Below are 21,489 nucleotides of genomic sequence, written 5' to 3'. Positions count from 1 at the left end.
AAAAGAAAACTAAGAAAGAAGAAGTGGGGCCGCTTAATACTGAGGATGGAGTGGAGGTTAAAGATAATCTAGGCATGGCCCAATAGCTAAACAAATACTTTGCCTCAGTCTTTAATAAGGCTAAAGAGGATCTTGGGGATAATGGTAGCATGACAAATGGGAATGAGGATATTGAGGTAGATATTACCATATCTGAGGTAGAAGCGAAACTGAAACAGCTTAATGGGACTAAATGGGGGGGGCCCAGATAATCTTCATCCAAGAATATTAAAGGAATTGGCACCTGAAATTGCAAGCCCATTAGCAAGAATTTTTAATGAATCTGTAAACTCAGGAGTAGTACTGAATGATTGGAGAATTGCTAACATAGTTCCTATTTTTAAGAAAGGGGGGGAAAAAAAAGTGATCCAGGTAACTACAGGCCAGTTAGTTTGACATCTGTAGTATGCAAGGTCCTGGAAAAAATTTTGAAGGAGAAATTAGTTAAGGACATTGAAGTCAATGGTAAATGGGACAAAATAGAACATGGTTTTACAAAAGGTAGATCGTGCCAAACCAACCTAATCTCCTTTTTTGAAAAAGTAACAGACTTTTTAGATAAAGGAAATGCAGTGGATCTAATTTACCTAGATTTCAGGAAGGCATTTGATACCGTGCCACATGGGGAATTATTAGTTAAATTGGAGAAGATGGGCATCAATATGAACATCAAAAGGTGGATAAGGAATTGGTTAAAGGGGAAACTGCAACGAGTCCTACTGAAAGGCGAACTGTCAGGCTGGAGGGAGGTTACCAGTGGAGTTCCTCAGGGATCGGCTTTGGGACCAATCTTATTTAATAGTTTTATTACTGACCTTGGCACAAAAAGTGGGAGAGTGCTAATAAAGTTTGCAGATGATACTAAGCTGGGAGGTATTGCCAATTCAGAGAAGGATCGGGATATTATACAGGAGGATCTGGATGACCTTGTAAACTGGTGTAATAGTAATAGGATGAAATTTAATAGTGAGAAGTGTAAGGTTATGCATTTAGGGATTAATAACAAGAATTTTAGTTATAAGCTGGGGATGCATCAATTAGAAGTAACGGAAGAGGAGAAGGACCTTGGAGTATTGGTTGATCATAGGATGACTATGAGCTGCCAATGTGATATGGCTGTGAAAAAAGCTAATCCGGTTTTGGGATGCATCAGGAGAGGTATTTCCAGTAGGGATAAGGAGGTTTTAGTACCATTATACAAGGCACTGGTGAGACTTCACCTAGAATACTGTGTGCAGTTCTGGTCTCCCATGTTTAAAAAGGATGAATTCAAACTAGAGCAGGTACAGAGAAGGGCTACTAGGATGATCCAAGGAATGGAAAACTTGTCTTATGAAAGGAGACTTAAGGAGCTTGGCTTGTTTAGCCTAACTAAAAGAAGGTTGAGGGGAGATATGATTGCTCTCTCTAAAGATATCAGAGGGATAAATACAGGAGAGGGAGAGGAATTTTTTCAGCTCAGCACCAGTGTGGACACAAGAACAAATGGGTATAAACTGGCCAGCAGGAAGTTTAGACTTGAAATCAGACGAAGGTTTTTAACCATCAGAGGAGTGAAGTTTTGGAATAGCCTTCCAAGGGAAGCAGTGGGGGCAAAAGATCTATCTGGTTTTAAGATTCTACTCGATAAGTTTATGGAGGAGATGCTATGATGGGATAATGTGATTTTGGTAAGTAATTGATCTTTAAATATTCAGGGTAAGTAGGACTAATCCCCTGAGATGGGATATTAGGTGGATGGGATCTGAGTTACCCAGGAAAGAATTTTCTGTAGTATCTGGCTGGTGAATCTTGCCCATATGCTCAGGGTTTAGCTGATCGCCATATTTGGGGTCAGGAAGGAATTTTCCTCCAGGGCAGATTGGAGAGGCCCTGGAGGTTTTTCACCTTCCTCTGTAGCATGGGGCATGGGTCACTTGAGGGAGGCTTCTCTGCTCCTTGAAGTCTTTAAACCACGATTTGAGGACTTCAATAGCTCAGCCGTAGGTGAGGTTTTTCGTAGGAGTGGATGGGTGAGATTCTGTGGCCTGCGCTGTGCAGGAGGTCGGACTAGATCAGAATGGTCCCTTCTGACCTTAGTATCTATGAATCCTCCCAGTGCTCTCTGAGATTCCTAAAAGGACACACACGCCTACGTCGCACTGTGTGTCTGGGGGACATGTTAGAAGCGTGTCTCTATGTGGCCGCCATATAATTCCAGTTCTGAATTGAGGCAGATTTAGGTGGCAGTTAGAACCCAGGACCCCTATCCTGTGGTAGACTGGTTGACTTTGGGCAAGTCACTCTCTCTCTCCCTCTCTTTCTCTCTGAAATTACCTCCATGTACACACGGGATAAAACCACCGAGGTGTCTGCTGAGGTTTGTGAAACCACTGGGCAAACCCAGAGTGTATCCGGGTACAAACCATGTCTTGGTGGGAAGCAGCTCCCCCTCCACCGAGTAAGATAGGAACAGGAATGCCAGCAAAAAAGAGACTTAGGATCCCAGGCGGCTAGCCGCTGAGAGCACGAAGTGCAGCATAGTCAATGTCAGGGTTCCTTCCCCACTCTGAACTCTAGGGCACAGATGTGGGGCCCCGCATGAAAGACCCCCAAGCTTATTCTTACCAGCTTAGGTTAAAAACTTCCTCAATGTACAAACTTTGCCTTGTCCTTGAACAGTGTGCTGCCACCACCAAGCGTTTTAAACAAAGAACCGAGAAAGAGCCCACTTGGAGACATCTTCCCCCAAAATATCTCCCCAAGCCCTACACCCCCTTTCCTGGGGAAGGCTTGATAATAATCCTCAGCAATTTGTACAGGTGAACACAGACCCAAACCCTTGGATCTTAAGAACAATGAAAAATCATCACGTTCTTAAAAAGAATTTTAATTAAAGAAAAGGTAAAAGAATCACTCTGTAAAATCAGGATGGAAAATACTTTACCGGATATTCAGATTCAAAACACAGGGGATCCCCCTCTGGGCAAACCTTAAAGTTACAGAAAACAGAAATAAACCTCTCTTAACACAAGGAAAATTCACATAAAATGAAAGAAATTAATCCGCCTTGCCTGGCTTACCTCTACTGGTTGCAATATTGGAGACTTGGATTAGGATGGGTTGGAGAAGATGGATTTCTGTCTGGCCTCTCTCAGTCCCAAGAGAGAACAACAACAAAAAGAGCTCTTCACCCCTCCCCCCCCCCCGAAGATTTGAAATTATCTTGTCTCCTCATTCGTCATTTTGGGTCAGGTGCCAGTGAGGTTATTTTAGCTTCTTAGTTTTTCCTCTGGCCAGGAGGGATTTTCTAGCACTGTATACAGAAAGGTGGTTACCCTTCCCTTTATTTTTATGACCGTGAAGAAAAAGAGGCCTGATTAAATCTGGAACAGGTTGGAGAGCTGCTAATGAAGCCATCCTGAAAGTGAGCCTTGGTGCGAACAGAAGGCTGCCAAAGGGGAATTCTGGCAGTAGCAGATGCCTTGGCATTCACTGATTCCTACCAGCAAGATGACATTCTGAAGGGAGAAATAACTGCTGTCAGGAATTGTTAGGAAAGGATCCAAGGTATGGCCAGTGGGGGATGTGCGAACATTCCTATTACCAATGGCAAACGATAAATTCCAGTGCTTCACCACCCTTCTAGTAAAAAGTTTTTTTCCTAATATCCAACCTAAACCTCCCCCACTGCAACTTGAGACCATTACTCCTTGTTCTGTCACCTGGTACTACTGAATACAGTCTAGATCCATCCTCTTTGGAATCCCTTTTCAGGTGGTTGAAAGCAGCTATCAAATTCCCCCTCATTCTTCTCTTCTGCAGGCTAAACAATCCCAGTTCCCTCAGCCTCTCCACATAAATCATGCATTCCGACCCCTAATCATTTTTGTTGCCCTCCGCTGGACGCTTTCCAATTTTTCCACATCCTTCTTGTAGTGTGGGGCCCAAAACTGGACACTATAGATGAGGCCTCACCAATGTCTAATAGAGGGGAACGATCACGTCCCTTGATCTGCTGGCAATGACCCTACTTATACAGCCCAAAATGCCGTTAGCCTTCTTGGCAACAATGGCACACTCTTGACTCATACCCGGTTTCTCATCCATGGTAACCCCTAGGTCCTTTTCTGCAGAACTGCTGCCTAGCCATTCGGTCCCTAGTCTGTAGTGGTGCATGGGATTCTTCCTTCCTAAGTGCAGGACTCTGCACTTGTCTTTATTGAACTTCATCAGATTTCTTTTGGCCCAATCCTCTAATTTGTCTAGGTCCCTCCATATCTCCTCTCCTCCCAGTTTAGTGTCATCTGCAAACTTGCTGAGGTTGCAATCCACGCCATCCTCCAGATCATTAATGAAGATATCGAACAAAACCGGCCCCAGGACCGACCCTTGAGGCACTCCGCTTGATACCAGCTGCCAACTAGACATTGAGCCGTTGATCACTTCCCATTGAGCCTGACAATCTAGCCAGCTTTCTGTCCACCTTTATAGTCCATTCATCCAGCCCATACTTTAACTTGCTGGCAAGAATACTGTAGGAGACCGTATCAAAAGCTTTGCTAAAGTCAAGGAATAACACGTCCACTGCTTTCCCCTCATCCACAGAGCCAGTTATTTCATCATAGAAGGCAATTGGATTAATCAGGCATGACTTGCCCTTGGTGAATCCATGGTGACTGTTCCTGATCACTTTCCTCTCCTCTAAGTGCTTCAGAATTGATTCCTTGAGGACCTGCTCCATGATTTTCCTAGGGATTGAGGTTAGGCTGACTGGCATGTCATTCCCTGGATCCTCCTCCTTCCTTTTTTTTTTTTTTTTTTTTTTTGAAGATGGGTCCTACATTAGCCTTTTTCCAGTCTTCTGGGACCTCCCCCGATCACCATGAGTTTTCAGAGACAATGGCCAATGGCTCTGCAATCACATCCGCCAACTCCTTTAGCACTCTCGGATGCAGTGCATCCGGCCCCATGGACTTGTGCTCGTCCAGCTTTTCTAAATAGTCCCGAACCACTTCTTTCTTCACAGAGGGCTGGTCACCTCCTCCCCATGGTGTGCTGCCCAGTTCAGTAGTCTGGGAACTGACCTTGTTCGTGAAGACAGAAGCAAAAAAAGCACCGAGTATATTAGCTTTTTCCACATCCTCTGTCACTAGGTTGCCTCCCTCATTCAGTAAGGGACCCACACTTCCCTTGACTTTCTTCTTGTTGCTAATATACCAACATTCCCTTCTTGTTACTCTTAACATCCCTGCAACTCCAAGTGTGATTTGCCCTTCCTGCTTTCACTCTTGCAATTTGAAAGATGCTGCAATTTGAAACTGCAAATAGGAAGGAAAATGGAAGAATGAATTGTGAGGGGGAACCAGCCCTGGGAAACAGCAAATGGTTGAGCAGTTTCCCCTAGGTCCCAGCAAGAGGAGTACTGCCCTCCAGGAGACACAGCAGGATGTTCAGCAACACTCGGTGTTGACCCACCTCTGCTCCCATTGACGTTGCAAGTGTTTTCCTATCAACTGCAGTGGGAACCTTGGGTTCTGGCTGTACTTTTCCTCGGACCTCCTGATTTATGCACACCCCATCTGTGGCCCCACCAAGTTGCGAGGACTCGTCAACCTCCTCCTGCCACTAGCCAAAGTGGCTATTCACCATTCCAGGAGATGCTGGGCAGGGAGGTGCTCCGTGACTGTGGGGCCTATTTCCGCTCCTCCCTTTTCTCATGCATCCGTGCAGAGTTCCTCTGGGCTGTATCCACTGGGTCCTAGACACGGAGGAGCATGGGCATTCTCCAGGGGTCTCTGCTTGGTGTCCCCCTCTGGCTCCATGCTTTTGACCCTATGACCTCACTCCTATTCCTGCTTTTCATTAGTAGTCCCCTGACCTCTTTTGAGCCCTGGGCTTAGTGGCTCCTCCCCTTAGGCCCCCCAGGAACTCAGTAAGTCCAGCGGGAGCCAAGCTCAGCCAGCAGCGAGCACCGTAGGAAAGCCCTTTCCTCCCACAGGAGAAGAGCAGCCAAACCAGGAGCTGAGCTCTTAGAGGAAGCCACCAGCAGGGAAGGCAGTGCAGTAATCCTGCTGGATGTCTCCTTAGAGTAGCCTGGGCCAGGTGGCAGGATAAAGCATCTACTAAAGACCCCAGAAGTCTGTCCGAGCTAGTTACAGTCCACGTGAGGAGGAGTGATGCCCCCGGAGGAGGACATGGCACACTGAAGAATCGTGTTAGGGACCTAGGAAGGGAGCTGCACTGGGGTGGATGCAGGTGATCTCTTCAGAGCTGTGTTGTACCAAGTGTAAGCAAAGCCCGGAGACCAGCCCATGGGCTACTTGTCTGGGGAAGAGGAGGGGGCCTGCATCCATGGAGTATGAGAATAGGGGTGAATGTGTCCTCATTCAGTGGGTGCATGAGACTAAACTGTTGAGGGGGCATGGACCACTTGCAGCAGAGCACTGCATCCTAATCCTGGTCTGGTGTGGAGGGGAGATCTGGGGGGTGGAGAACAAGCCTGCCCCCAACTCGCCCCACAGGTAAGTGCTCCTGTTCTGTGGGGCTGAGCCTGGTTCCCCGCTCTTGGCATTGCAGCCTGGTGCACCAAATGGCCCTACTGCCCCTCTATGACAGAGGGCCATATAGGCTAAATTTGAATGAGGGTCTTTATGGCTCTGTACCAGGTTGCAACAGCTGCCATGGAGAGCTGGGGGCAGGGACAGAAGCCTCTGCAGTAGGGTGAGGGTGAGGTGGGTTTGCTCCAACACCCAGCGGGAGCAGTGTGCCTCATTTTGCACCCATGGTTTCATGATTCCTGTGGTTGTAGCTGAACCCGTCGTCCAAGCTAAAGCCACCCCTTTAGAAGAGCTTTCCTGGGGGACTCCTGTTAAGGTTCAGTCTCCTCTTAAGCAGCATTAGTTACCAACCCCCTGTGTTCAGAGCTGCATCTAGCTTATGTGCTATATGCCAGGCTGGAATGCGGGGGGAGGGGATCTGCTTAACGCTTGGGGAGTAACCCAGCCGGAGCTTCCAGAAGAAGCAACTGCTGTGGCACTAGGCTAATCTGTGTGAACTCAAACAGGAGGGGTATGGGAACGCTGGAGTTGTTGTTAAACAATGGTTGATGCCACTTAGTGGGAGAGACATTCCTGTAGAGATGGCTTCAGCCTGGGGGAAGAGACCAGGAAGGTGGGGGATGGGAGGGGAGGGGAGAGTGAATGGTATGGCAGAAGCATGGCCCCTGGGAGTGTGCTACAGTTTGTCACAAAAGAGGGCAATGGTGAAATTCATAGATCCAGAAGGGCCCATGGTGATCATGCAGTCTGACCTCCTGCACAGCACAGGCTAGAGACCTGCCCCATCGTAATTCTTAGAGCAGATCTTCCAGAAACACAGCCAGTCTTGATTTTTAAAGATCGCCACTGATGGTGAATCCACCCCAACCCTTGGTAAATTGTTCCTGTGGCTAATTACTCTCCAGGTAAACATTTTACGCCTTAGTTCCCTTCCTTTGGGTCCATAGCCAGGAATCCAAAGTCAAGATGTGTTCCTGATCCCTGGCCAGGAAAGCCAGGAGATACTTGAGGCCATGTTGCATTCTCTGCTTGTTGGGGAATGAGCTTTGGACAGCGTGCATCCAAACTGGCATAATCCAGGGAGGTTCCTAACTGAAGGAGAGGAGGCAGCTTTATGATCCAAAGCAAGGAGCCTTGGTTCTCAACATGCTCCTTACCCCCAGAAAGAAATAGACTGTGGCTATGTGAGAGTTAGGGATCACCAGCAAGTCCCAAGCACCTGAGTTCTGTGTTTACGGAAGGACTCTTGGGATGTGAGGTATTGGATCCCAAGAAGCGTGTTTGAGGAATTAAGGAATCTCGTGTATGAGGCACAGTGGGAGGAGGGCTGACACCCCACTAGCCTAGGAAAGAAGCCCAAAGGTCCAGCAGGTTAGGTTTCTGCTCCAGGAGAAGCTGGCAGTGTCTCCATGCCGGGCCAGGGCCGCAACTGCAAGCAGAGAGTTGAGGGTGTGAGTAGAGATGCATCTGCAACAGGATGTGGCAGCAAACACCTTTGGGTGCAGTGCACAGAGGTGTCACATCTAGGGGTGCCAGTTTTGTGGGATCTATTCCTGGAGGTTCCATCACATGACACTCTCTAATTCCTAGAGACTCCAGGGCAACCCTAATGGTGCCATGGACCAGAGAGCTCTGGGGGAACTGCCCCTGGAATGCTGGGGCAGGTTAACAGACTGGAGAGCAGCAGGGCTGATGGGGGTGGAGGGATTGGCGGAGGAGGAGAGACTGAGTGAATTGGGCCCCATCTACATAAGAATGGATTAGAAACCAACTGGAAATCGGTGCAGCCTTCTTCCTTTGGCCTCTGACACAGAACCACATCCCCACAGCACATTGCACAGCTGTTACTGACTTGGTTTATTCAGTCAGTGCCACTTTCTCGCATAGTCCAGGCCTCCTGCATGTTCCCTGAGACAGAGGTGACCTAGACCATGCAGGGGCCATACCCCAGCTGGCAGACATGCAAACACAGAGCTCACTTTCTGTCTCTTTGCATTGCCTTCCCCAGCACTAGCCTTGATACCCCAATTGTCCCGTTCCCCCCCCCCCCTGCACCCTGAAAGCCCCCACCACTCTTCGAGTCCCCTTGTAACCCAGCTTAGCTGTCCGTTGGGCTGTGTCAAGGTTCCTTCCCCACTCTGAACTCTAGGGTACAGATGTGGGGACCTGCCTGAAAGACCCCCTAAGCTTATTCTTACCAGCTTTAGGTTAAAAACTTCCCCAAGGTACAAATTTTGCCTTGTCCTTTTGAACCGTATGCTGCCACCACCAAGTGTGTTAAACAAAGAATGGGGAAAGAGCCCACTTGGAGACGTCTTCCCCCAAAATATCCCCCCCAAGCCCTATACCCCCTTTCCTGGGGAAGGCTTGATCAAAATCCTCAGCAATTTGTACAGGTGAACACAGACCCAAATCCTTGGATCTTAAGAACAATAAAAAAGCCATCAGGTTCTTAAAAGAAGGATTTTAATTAAAGAAAAGGTAAAAGAATGACCTCTGTAAAATCAGGATGGCAACTATCTTACAGGGTAATTAGATTCAAAACATAGAGAATCTCTCTCTGCAAAACCTTAAGTTACAAAAAGACACAAAAGCAGGAATATACATTCCATTCAGCACAGCTCATTTTACCAGCCATTAAACAAAAGGAAATCTATGCATTTCTAGCTAGATTACTTACTGACAGAAGTTCTAAGACTGCGTTCCGGATCTGTTCCCAGCAAAAGCATCAGACAGACTCTTTGTCCCCCTCTCCCCCATATTTGAAAGTATCTTGTCTCCTCATTGGTCATTTTGGTCAGGTGCCAGTGAGGTTACCTTAGTTTCTTAACCCTTTACAGGTGAAAGGGTTTTGCCTGTGGCCAGGAGGGATTTTCTAGACTGTATACAGAAAGGTGGTTACCCTTCCCTTTATTTTTTTATGACAGGCTGAAAAAGGGCAAGAGCGCCAGCTGTGGCCAACCTGAACAGCCATGTTGTGCTGCTGGTTTCCACCACCCCCCCTCCTCCTCCTCCCTGTGGCTCTGCACTCGTTCATTACGTGAGCTGGGGTAGCTCCTCATTGTGGGTCCTCTACGTGTCCAGCACAGACGTGCTCCATGTGCTAGCAACAGCAATACAAATGCTCCAAAAGGGAGGGGAACTAGCAGTGTGGCTAGCAGGAGTGGGGTGAAATTCAGAGGGGGGAATCTGAGCTTCTGGCAGGGGCTCTTTCTGACTGAGCCTTACTGGGAAAGGTGGGAGCTCCATTACTCTAAACCTAGGCTGGAGACAGCTGTGGGCAGTGCTCACTAGGGAGGTGAACTGGCTGATAGCAGTGTTCTGTGGGTGGTCATACTCTAGGTGGCATGGGACCCTGGTGTGGGGTCTCTGCCTCTGTCCTGCCCGCGTTAGCAGTGGCACATAATGTGCACAGAATGCATTTGCATTTCCCGTGGCTGGCAGGCGTGTTCTGGCCTGTGCGTCATGCAGGGAACAGCAGTGGACTGGGCACAGAGTGCTAGCAGAGTTCTAGGTACTGAGCAAGGGGTGTCTTCGCTCCTGGTAAGAGCCTCTGTTAACACCTGGGCAGTGTTGGCTGTCTGCTTGAAGCAGGCTGGTTACTGCATGCCAGGGCCAGCCGTCTGGTAGCAGTGAGCCTGCGGACCGGCTCCCATGTGGGGTTGGGGTGCATGTTGTCTAATTGTGGTTCCCTCTGCTTCTTTCCAGGTTTCAAGTGCCCCATTTGCTCCAAATCTGTGGCTTCCGACGAGATGGAAATGCACTTTATCATGTGTCTGAGCAAGCCCCGCCTCTCCTACAACGGTAAGGGCTCCCTTTGTGTGCAGCAGCTGGCTTGAGCCGGAGGGAGGGCCAGTAAACGCCACAGGGTTTGCTAGGCAGCTCAGCCCAGAACACGGAGAAAAGCTTCATCGCAGGCAGGCGTGCTGCATCCCTCCAGGAGAGGGCTCAGCTCTTGGCTTGGAGGGGTCAGTTTGAGCTGGCTTGCTATGGGGGAGCATGCCCAGATGAACGCTCTCCTGGGCTCTGAGTTAGCCCCACCCCCAGCTTATCCAGGGCTCTTGCTTCTTTCCACCCTTCCAATACAGGAGCTGCCCTGTCTCGGCCATGCCCTTCTCCCCCTGCTTTGCTTCCAGTTCGGGGACTTCCCGTCACACTCGTGTTCTTCAGCTGGGAGTGGCCGACCAGCTATCGGTCCTGTGTGCCCAGGCCTGTGCTCTCCACACCCTTGTTAGGTGTAACACCCTTCCCCACACAGCCCCCATCCAGCCCGACTTGGCTCTTCCCAAAGCAACCCCAGTGGGGGGGAAGGGGGCAGCTAGCTGGGTCACACGTGGGGCTGGGGGCTGAGGATCAACCCTGTTGGCTTGCACTGTGCAGAGCTTTGCCTTGCCAGGTGGGAGTGGGGTGGAGGAGTGTGTGGGGAGAAGATAGGGGCAGCCCTAGACGTAGGCTGTGCTGGGAGCAGAAACCCTGAAGTGTAGTGTCTGGGGAGGGCAGGCCATGTGCATTTCCTCCAGAGCATTTGTGGGGTGGGAGTGCCCACAGGGCACTCTGGGGTCACTTCATTTCTCCCAGTGACTTGATCAGTGAGGAATTGAACACTGGGGATGGGAACTGATTGGCCTAACTTGGTTACCCAGCCAAGACACTGTGTGGCTGGTGGTAGCATCTAGTGGTCCAGGTAACCCGCTTCCTGGGAAATAGTCAAGGTGGGTTTTGTAAAGGGAAATCGTGCCTCATCAATCTACTAGAATTCTTTGACGGGGTCAACAAGCATGTGGACAAGGGAGATCCAGTGGATCTAGTGTATTTAGATTTTCAGAAAGCCTTTGACAAGGTCCGTCCCTTACCAAAGGTTCTTAAGCAAAATAAGCAGTCATGGGATAAGAGGGAAGGTGTTCTCATGGATTGGTAACTGGTTAAAAGATAGGAAACAAAGAGTAGGAATAAATGGTCATTTTTTCAGAGTGGAGAGAGATACATAGTGGTGTCCCCCAAGGTTCTGTACTAGGCCCAGTCCAATTTAACATATTCAGAAATGATCTGGAAAAAGGGGTAAACAGGGAGGTGGCAAAATTTGCAGACACAAAATTACTCAAGGTAGTTAAGTCCCAGGCAGACTGCGAAGAGCTACAAAGGGATCTCACAAAACTAGGGGTATGTCTACACTACAAAATTGGGTCGATTTTTATAGAAGTTGATTTTTAGAAATTGATTTTATAGTCAATTGTGTATGTCCCCACTAAGCGAATTAAGTCGGCAGAGTGTGTCCTCAATACCGTGGCTAGCATCAACTTAGAGTGGTGCACTGTGGGGTAGCTATCCCACAGTTCCCACAGTCTCCTCTGCCCATTGGAATTCTGGGTTAAGCTCCCAATGCCTGATGGGGTTAAAACAGTGTCGCGGGTGGTTTTGTGTACATGTCTTCAGTCGCCCCTCCCTCCCTCCATGAAAGCAACAGCAGACAATAGTTTTGCGCCTTTTTTCCTGGGTTACCCGTGCGGACGCCATACCACAACAAGCATGGAGCCCGCTCAGCTCACCGCTGCTGTTGTGAGCAGGGTAATGTGCGAGGTGTTTACAGTGGAGTATGTGCAGAACCGGGCTAAGAGGCACCAGCACAAGGACGACTGTGATGAGTTCATGGACACAGATGTTCCTGAAAGCATGGGCTGTGGCAATTGGGACATCATGGCGGCAGTGGGGCTGGTTGATACAGTGGAATGCTGATTCTGGGCCCGGCAAACAAGCACAGACTGGTGGGACCACATAGTGTTGCAGGTATGGGATGATTCACAGTGGCTGCGAAACTTTTTTGCATGCGTAAGGCCACTTTCCTTGAACTTTGTGAGTTGCTTCCCCTGCCCTGAAGCGCAGGAATACCGAGATGAGAGCTGCCCTGACAGTTGAGAAGCGAGTGGCGATAGCCCTGTGGAAGCTTGCAATGCCTGACTGCTACCAGTCAGTCGGGAATCAATTTGGAGTGGGCAAGTCTATTGTGGGGACTGCTGTGATCCAAGTAGCCAATGCAATCACCGACGTTCTGCTATCAAGGGTAGTGACTCTGGGAGATGTGCAGGTCATACTAGATGGCTTTGCTGCAATGGGATTACTTAACTGTGGTGGGGTGATAGACTGAACGTATATCCCTATCTTGGCACTGGACCACCTTTCCAACCAGTACGTAAACCGCAAGGGGTACTTCTCAGTGGTGCTGTAAGCACTGGTGGATCACAACGGACGTTTCACCAACATCAACGTGAGATGGCCAGGAAAGGTGCATGATGCGCGCATCTTTAGGAACTCTGGGCTGTTCAAGCAGTTGCAAGAAGGGACTTACTTCTCAGACCAGAAAATTACCATTGGGGATGTTGAAATGCCAATAGTTATCCTTGTGGACCCAGCCTACCCCTTGCTCCCATGGCTCATGAAGCCATACACAAGCAGCTTGGACAGTAATAAGGAGCAGTTCAACTATAGGTTGATCTAGTGCAGAATAGTGGTAGAATGTGCCTTTGGATGTTTAAAAGCTCGCTGGCACTGTTCGCTGACTAGGTTAGAGCTCAGCGCAACCAACATTGCAATTGTTATTGCTGTTTGCTGGGTGCTCCATAATATCTGTGTGAGAGTAAGGGGGAGACATTTATGGCTAGGTGGGAGGTTGAGGCAAATTGTCTGGTGGACGATCTTGAGCAGCCAGACACCAGGGCGAGTAGAAGAGCACAGCTAGGCACGCTGCGCATCAGAGAGGCTTTGAAAACCAGTTTTGTGACAGTTGTGTGTGTTTCTCCTTGCTGCAAACCTGCCCCCTTTGTTGATTTTAATTCCTTGTAAGCCAACCACTCTTCCCCCTTCGATCACAGCTGGCAAAGGAAATAAAGTAACTATTGTTTTGAAACCATGCATTCTTTCTTTCTTTCTTTTAAAAAAAAAAAAAGATAACTGACAAGGTAGGCCGGGTTGGGTAAGGTGCGGGAGAAGGACAAGGCCACATTGCTTATTGTAGCCACACTACAAATCAAAATTGTTTGAATGACAGCCTTCTGTTGCTTGGGCCATCCTCTGGAGTGGAATGGCTGGGTGCCCGGAGCCTCCCCCTCTGTATTCTTGGGTGTCTGGGTGAGGAGGATATGGAACTTGGGGAGGAGGACAGGCGGTTGGGGTTAGGGTTAGGGGGAGCATAGAAACATTTGCACCTGGGGGGAGATAAAAAGGGAGAGCAAAATTTAAGATGATATATTTCTGAGAACAAAAGGGAGACTTTCACAGTGAATCAAGCAATTCACAGCAGACAGCACATGTGCTTTAGGTACAAGGTTGCATTTTGCCTTTTATATTGAGCGCCTGCTGATATGGTGACACATCACAAAAGGCTGGGCAGCAGAATTCGGTTTCCAGGCAGCCTTGGTAAGCCTTTTGGTACGCAGGGTTGGCTTCTTACGCCTTCATAACATGTGGGAATGGTTTCAAACTACAGCGCCATCCTGTCCCATAGCAAGCAATGCCGCTTGGGTTTCATATTTAAAAGGAGGGGCTGCAGTTTTCAGGTGCATGTGCAGTACCCACTGCACCACATGGCTATTCTCTGAGATGATCCCTTCATCCCTCCCCTCCACCGCTTGGCTGTTCTCCGGGATGATCCCTTTTAGCCCAGCGCAAACAGCCCAGCATGAACAGAGTCCTTTTACTGTTCCCAAAAATTCCCCTATTTCAACCAGGTGACCATGAATTATATCACTCTTCTGAGGCTGACACAGAAAGATAAAGACCAAATGTTGCTTGAATGCGACCGAAACCCAGGACCTTTTGCTGCCATGCTTTGTGCTGCAGTGATTCCAAACTCCTTGCTACTGGCTTGATGTGGTAAAGTGTCCTACTCTGGAGGATGAAATAAGGCAGCCCTCCCCAGAAACCTTCTGCAAAGGCCTTCAGAGCACCTCCAGGAGAGCTTCATGGAGATGTCCCTGGAGGATTCCCGCTCCATTCCCAGATACATTAACAGACTTTTCCAATAGCTGTACTGGCCGCGAATGCATCCCAATTCTTCAGGGCAAATCAAACATTAAACACTATTGCTTTTAAACCCTGTACTGTAGTTACAAATATGTACTCACCAGAGCTGCCTTCTCCGGCTTCAGGATCGGGGATCCTGCCTTGGGAGGATATTGGCTACAAGGTGATGAAAAGGTCCTGGCTGCCGGGGAGAATGGATTCACCGCTTGCCTGCTGCACATTCTCCTCCTCCTCCTCATCCACAAAATCCTCCTCCCTGTTGAACGAGACTCCCCCCTTGCAGGTGTCTACGGACAGTAGTGGGTTAGTGGTAGGGTCCCCGCCTAGAATGCCATGCAGCTGATCATAGAACCGGCATGTATGGGGCTCTGACCCGGAGTGACCGTTTGCCTCCTTTGTCTTTTGGTAGGCTTGCCTGAGCTGCTTGACTTTCACGCGGCACTGCTGTGTGTCCCTGTTGCAGCCTTTCTCCGCCATGCCCTATGCGATTTTGGCATATATATATATATATAATTAGCATTTCTTCTTTTTGATCTGAGTTCAGCCTGCACAGATTCTTCTCCCCGTACAGCAGTCAGATCCAGTGTCTCCAGTTGGCTCCATGCTGGAGCTCGTTTGCAATTCTGGGGGGACTGCATGGTCACCTGTGCTGCTGAGCTCGCCATGCTGACCAAAGAGGAAATGAAATTTCAAAATTTCCCAGGGCTTTTCCTGTGTACCTGGCTAGTGCATTGGAGTTGAAAGTGCTGTCCAGAGGGGTCATTGGAGCACTCTGGGATGGCTCCCGGAGGCCAATACCATCTAATTGCGTCTGCACTACCCCAAAGTCGACCCAGCAAGGTCGATTTTAGCGCTACTCCCCTCGCCAGGGAGGAGTACAGAAGTCGATTTTAAGAGCCCTTTCGTGCGACAGAATGGGCTTGGTTGTGTAGACACAGTCATCTTAAAATCGACCTAACGCGGCTAAATTCGACCTAACCCTGTAATATAGACCAGGGCTCTGTGACTGAGCAACAAAATGGCAGATGAAATTTTAATGTTGATAAATGTAAAGTAATGCACATTGGAAAGCATAATCCTAACTATATACGATGATAGGGTCTAAATTAGTTGTTGCCACTCAAGAAAGAGATCTTGGAGTCATTGTGGATAGTTTTCTAAAATCATCCACTCAATGTGCAGCAGCAGTCAGAAAAGCGAACAGAATGTTGCGAATCATCAAGAAAGAGAGAGATAATAAGACCAGAAAATATCATATTGCCTCTGTATAAATCCATGGTACTCCCACATCTTGAATACTGCATGCAGATGTGGTCGCCTTATCTCAAAAAAGATATATTGGAATTTGAAAAGGTTCAGAAAAGGGCAATAAAAATGATTAGGGGTATGGAACGGCTTCCATATGAGGAGAGATTAATAAGACTGGGACTTTTCAGCCTGGAAAAGAGGCGACTAAGGCGAGATATAATAAAGGTCTATAAAATCATGAATGGTATAGAGAAAGTCAAATAAGGAAGTGTTGTTTACTCCTTCTCATAATACAAGAACAAGGGGCCACCAAATGAAATTAATAGGTAGCAGGTTTAAAATAAACGCAAAGTATTTTTTCACTCAACATACTGTCAACCTCTAGAACTCCTTGCCAGAGGATGTTGTGAAGGCCAGTACCATAAAGGGGTTCAAAAGGGAGCTAGATAAATTCATAGAATCATAGAATATCAGCTTTGGAAGTGACCTCAGGAGGTCATCTAGTCCAACCCCCTGCTCTTTTTTGTTGCCCTCTGCTGGATGTTTTCCAATTTTTCCACATCCTTCTTGTAGTGTGGGCCCCAAAACTGGACACAGTATTCCAGATGAGGCCTCACCAATGTCGAATAGAGGGGAGCGATCACGTCCCTCGATCTGCTGGCAATGCCCCTACTTATACATCCCAAAATGCCATTGGCCTTCTTGGCAACAAGGGCACACTGTGTTGACTCATATCCAGCTTCTCATCCACTGTAACCCCTAGGTCCTTTTCTGCAGAACTGCTGCCTAGCCATTCGATCCCTAGTCTGTAGTGGTGCATGGGATTCTTCCTTCGTAAGTGCAGGACTCTGCACTTGTCCTTGTTGAACCGCATCAGATTTCTTTTGGCCCAATCCTCTAATTTGTCTAGGTCCCTCTGTATCCTATCCCTATCCTCCAGCATATCTACCTCTCCTCCCAGTTTAGTGTCATCTGCAAACTTGCTGAGGTTGCAATCCACGCCATCCTCCAGATCATTTATGAAGATATTGAACAAAATCGGCCCGAGGACCGACCCTTGGGGCACTCCACTTGATACCAGCTGCCAACTAGACATGGAGCCATTGATCGCTACCCGTTGAGCCCGGCAATCTAGCCAACTTGCTGTCCACCTTATAGTCCATTCATCCAGCCCATACTACTTTAACTTTCTGGCAAGAATACTGTGGGAGATGTCAAAAGCTTTGCTAAAGTCAAGGAACAACACGTCCACTGCTTTCCCCTCATCCACAGAGCCAGTTATCTCGTCATAGAAGGAAATTAGATGAGTCAGGTATGACTTGCCTTGGTGAATCCATGCTGACTGTTCCTGATCACTTTCCTCTCCTCTAAGTGCTTCAGAATTGATTCCTTGAGCACCTGCTCCATGATTTTTCCAGGGACTGAGATGAGGCTGACTGGCCTGTAGTTCCCCGGATCCTCCTCCTTCCCTTTTTAAAAGATGGGCACTACATTAGCCTTTTTCCAGTTGTCCGGGACCTCCCCCGATCGCCATGAGTTTTCAGAGATAATGGCCAATGGTTCTGCAATCACATCCGCCAACTGCTTTAGCACTCTCTCGGATGCAGCGCATCCGGCCCCATGGACTTGTTTGTCCAGCTTTTCTAGATAGTCCTGAACCACTTCTTTCTCTGCAGAGGGCTGGTCACCTCCTCCCCATGCTGTGCTGCCCAGTGCAGTAGTCTGGGAGCTGACCTTGTTCGTGAAGACAGAGGCGCAAAAAGCATTGAGTACATTAGCTTTTTCACATCCTCTGTCACTAGGTTGCCTCCCTCATTCAGTAAGGGGCCCACACTTCCCTTGACTTTCTTGTTGCTAACATATCTGAAGAAACCCTTCTTGTTACTCTTAACATCTCTTGCTAGCTGCAGCTCCAAGTGTGATTTGGCCTTCCTGATTTCACTCCTGCATGCCAGAGTAATATTTTTATACTCTTCTCTGGTCATTTGTCCAGTCTTCCACTTCTTGTAAGCTTCTTTTTCGTGTTTTAAGATCAGCAAGGATTTCACTGTGAAGCCAAGCTGGTCGCCTGCCATATTTACTATTCTTTCTACACATCGGGATGGTTTGTCCCTGTAACCTCAATAAGGATTCTTTAAAATACAGCCAGCTCTCCTGGACTCCTTTCCCCCCACGTTATTCTCCCAGGGGATCCTGCCCATCAGTTCCTTGCAGGAGTCAGTCTGCTTTTCTGAAGTCCATATTCTCCTGCTCTTCTTTCTTCCCTGTGTCAGGATCCAGAACTCGACCATCTCATGGTTATTGCCTCCCAGGTTCCCATCCACTTTTCTTCCCCTACTAATTCTTCCTGGTTTGTGAGCAGCAGGTCAAGAGCTCTGCCCTTAGTTGGTTCCTCCAGCACCTGCACCAGGAAATTGTCCGCTACACTTCCTGGATTGTCTGTGCACTGCTGTATTGCTCTCCCAGCAGATATCAGGGTGATTGAAGTCTCGCATGAGAACCAGGGCCTGCAATCTAGTAACTTTCGTGAGTTGCCGGAAAAAAGCCTCGTCCACCTCATCCCCCTGGTCTGGTGGTCTATAGCAGACTCCCACCACGACATCACCCTTGTTGCTCACACTTCTAAACTTAATCCAGAGACTCAGGTTTTTCTGCAGTTTCATACTTGAGCTCTGAGCAGTCATACTGCTCCCTTACATACAATGCAACTCCCCCACCTTTTCTGTCCTGCCTGTCTTTCCTGAACAGTTTATATCCATCCATGACAGTACTCCATTCATTGAGGTTATGCACCAAATCTCTGTTATTCCAATCACATCATAATTCCTTGACTGTGCCAGGACTTCCAGTTCTCCCTGCTTCTTTCCCAGGCTTCTTGCATTTGTGTATAGGCACTTGAGAACTCGCTGATCATCCCTCTTTCTCAGTAGGAGGCAGGAGCCCTCCCCTCTTGCATGCTCTTGCTCGTGCTTCTTTCTGGTATCCCACTTCCCCACTTACTTCAGGGCTTTGGTCTCCTTCCCCCAGTGAACCTAGTTTAAAGCCCTCCTCACTAGGCTAGCCAGCCTGCTGGCGAAGATGCTCTTCCCTCTCTTCGTTAGGTGGAGCCCATCTCTGCCTAGCACTCCTCCTCCTTGGAACACCACCCCATGGTCAAAAAATCCAAAGCCTTCTCTCCGACACCACCTGCATAGTCATTTGTTGACTTCCACGATTCGACGGTCTCTACCCAGGCCTTTTCCTTCCATGGGGAGGATGGACGAGAACACCACTTGCGCCTCAAACTCCTTTATCCTTCTTCCCAGAGCCATGTAGTCTGCAGTGATCTGCTCAAGGTCATTCTTGGCGGTATCATTGGTGCCCACGTGGAGAAGCAGGAAGGGATAACGATCCGAGGGCTTGATGAGTCTCAGCAGTCTCTGTCACATCGTGAATCCTAGCTCCTGGCAAGCAGCAGACTTCTCAGTTTTCCCGATTGGGACAGCAGATAGATGACTCGGTCCCCCTGAGGAGAGAGTCCCCGACTACCACCACCACCCGCCGCCTTCTCTTGGGAGCAGTGGTTGTGGAACCCCCAACCCTAGGACAGGGCATCTCGTGCCTTCCAATCGGCGGAGTCTCCTTCTGTTCCCTTCCCTCAGATGTATCATCTAGTCCATTGTCCGCATTAGTACTTGTTTCAGAGTAGCAGCCGTGTTAATCTGTATTTGCAAAAAGAAAAGGAGTACTTGTGGCACCTTAGAGACTAACAAATTTATTTGAGCATAAGCTTTCGTGAGCTACAGCTCACTTCATCGGAAATGCATCTGATGAAGTGAGCTGTAGCTCACGAAAGCTTATGCTCAAATAAATTTGTTAGTCTCTAAGGTGCTACAAGTACTCCTTTTCTTTATTAGTACTTGTATAGACAACATGAAAACGGTTGCTTACCTGTATCTGCATTGCTGGTACATGGACGCTCCCCTTTTTTTCTTCTGGAGGTCACATGCTGCCAGATTTCTTCACCGTCTTCCTGTCCACGTAGTGCAGCTTGCTCTGAATCTTCAGAATATTGTGTCCATAGAAGCATATCCTGACATCTGTCCAGGAAATCTTCAGTTTCTCTTATGCAGTGCAGGGTCGATACCTGTGGCTCCAGACTGTGAACCTTCTCTCCCAATATGGAGACCAGCTTGCACTTTGTACAAAGTTGCTTCTGTCCTATGGAAGAAAGACAAACATGGCACATCCAGTGCAGATCACAACAGCTGAACACTCCCCATCCATATTACTTTCCTTCTACGAGCATCCTCAGGAGTTGTAGTAACTACTCAGAGAAGCAGACAAGATGTAAGCCTCAGTGGGCTCTCCCCCAAGCAAACTCCCTCTATTAGCTTCTCTGCTGTTCGTTGCTCAGCTGGTTCGCAGCTGACTGGCTTTTTGTAACAGTCAGGCCCACTCAAGGCTCACCTGGAACAAAACACTCCCAATTCACACTTTTCAAGCAACCAATCAAGCACACGGTCAAACTGTTCCCACAACAGACACTCAGATACTCACCAATACAGCCTCCCTAATGCAGTCCTTATTCATGGAAGATAGGTCCATCAATGGCTATTAGCCAGGATGGGCAGGGATGGTGTCCCTAGCCTCTGTTTGCCAGAAGCTGGGATTGGGTGACAGGGCATCACTTGATGATAACCTGTCTGTTCATTCCCTTCGGGCACCTACCATTGGCCGCTGTCAGAGAACCGGATACTGGGCTTGATGGACCTTTGGTCTGACCCAATATGGCCGTTCCTATGTTCCCACCTGCAGGAGGGCCTGGTGCCGCGCCGCCTGAGCGACATGTGGGTTTCCTCTGTGCAGTGCCATTGAGGGCAGCCTGGACCTGGCCTGCTCCCTGGCTGTGAGCGCTAGGGACTTGCCCTGAGCCCCTGATCCTGTCGCATGAGCCAGACCAATTCCTGCCTGTTTGGTATTGGGAAGGGCCCATTCCCCTCAGTCCCTGAGTGGGAGCTGTGCCTCCTGGATGGCGGCCCCCCTGTCTCCTTCCATAGTCCTGTAGGTTGTACTCAAGGGGCTTGTTTCCCACCCCAGCCCCCTTCTCCAAGTGCCTCATTCACACGCCCTTGGCCTGGCAGCTCTGAGAATTCCTGAGTTGGGACCTCTTCGCCTTCGTGCTGCTGGTTCTTCAGTCCACATGGAACCCCTATCTCCCCTATTGCATCCTCTCTCACTGTGTGTCATGCCAGACATAGGGAGCGCGCTGGCTGTGTCTGTGGGGGGTTAGTCATGTGCTCCTGGCTTCAGCACGAATGGCAGGCACAAAAAGACTGGTGGGCCTGGGGCCAGAGGACAGACCTGCTCCTGGATCAGGGCAGCCAGAGTGTACTGAATGTAGATTGTCTGGTCCCACCAATCCCATTGCGCAGAGGGGTTAGCGGTGGAGAATCTGCCTGTGCAGATTCTCTAGTGCAGCGCGTGAACAGGGGCATTGAGCGGCCATGGCAGGTGGAGCGAAGTTTAGTGTGGGGAGCTGGGCGTGGTGTGACGGAGGGGAGAGCCCTGCGAACGGGGCAGTGCTGCAGACGACACAGCACAGCATTTGTGCTGCAGTCAGCCTCTGAGCTCTCTCTCTCTCTCCGGAGAGCGGGCAGTGGGGGAA

General features: G+C 48.9%; 1 protein-coding gene across 1 annotated transcript in view; it reads left to right on the top strand.

Moving 5' to 3' along the window:
• ZNRF1 (zinc and ring finger 1) overlaps positions 1 to 21,489 on the top strand; it is a 125,264-nt gene that overhangs the window by 77,165 nt on the left and 26,610 nt on the right. The window contains exon 2 of the mRNA XM_038367975.2: positions 10,287 to 10,382. Coding sequence (XP_038223903.1) covers positions 10,287 to 10,382 — 96 coding nt within the window. The remainder of the gene's footprint in view (positions 1 to 10,286; positions 10,383 to 21,489) is intronic.

The sequence above is a fragment of the Dermochelys coriacea genome, chromosome 12 (assembly GCF_009764565.3).
Source record: "Dermochelys coriacea isolate rDerCor1 chromosome 12, rDerCor1.pri.v4, whole genome shotgun sequence".
NCBI lineage: Eukaryota > Metazoa > Chordata > Testudines > Dermochelyidae > Dermochelys > Dermochelys coriacea.
Note: the sequence above shows the minus strand (reverse complement) of the source record. Positions and strands in the feature narration are given on the sequence as shown.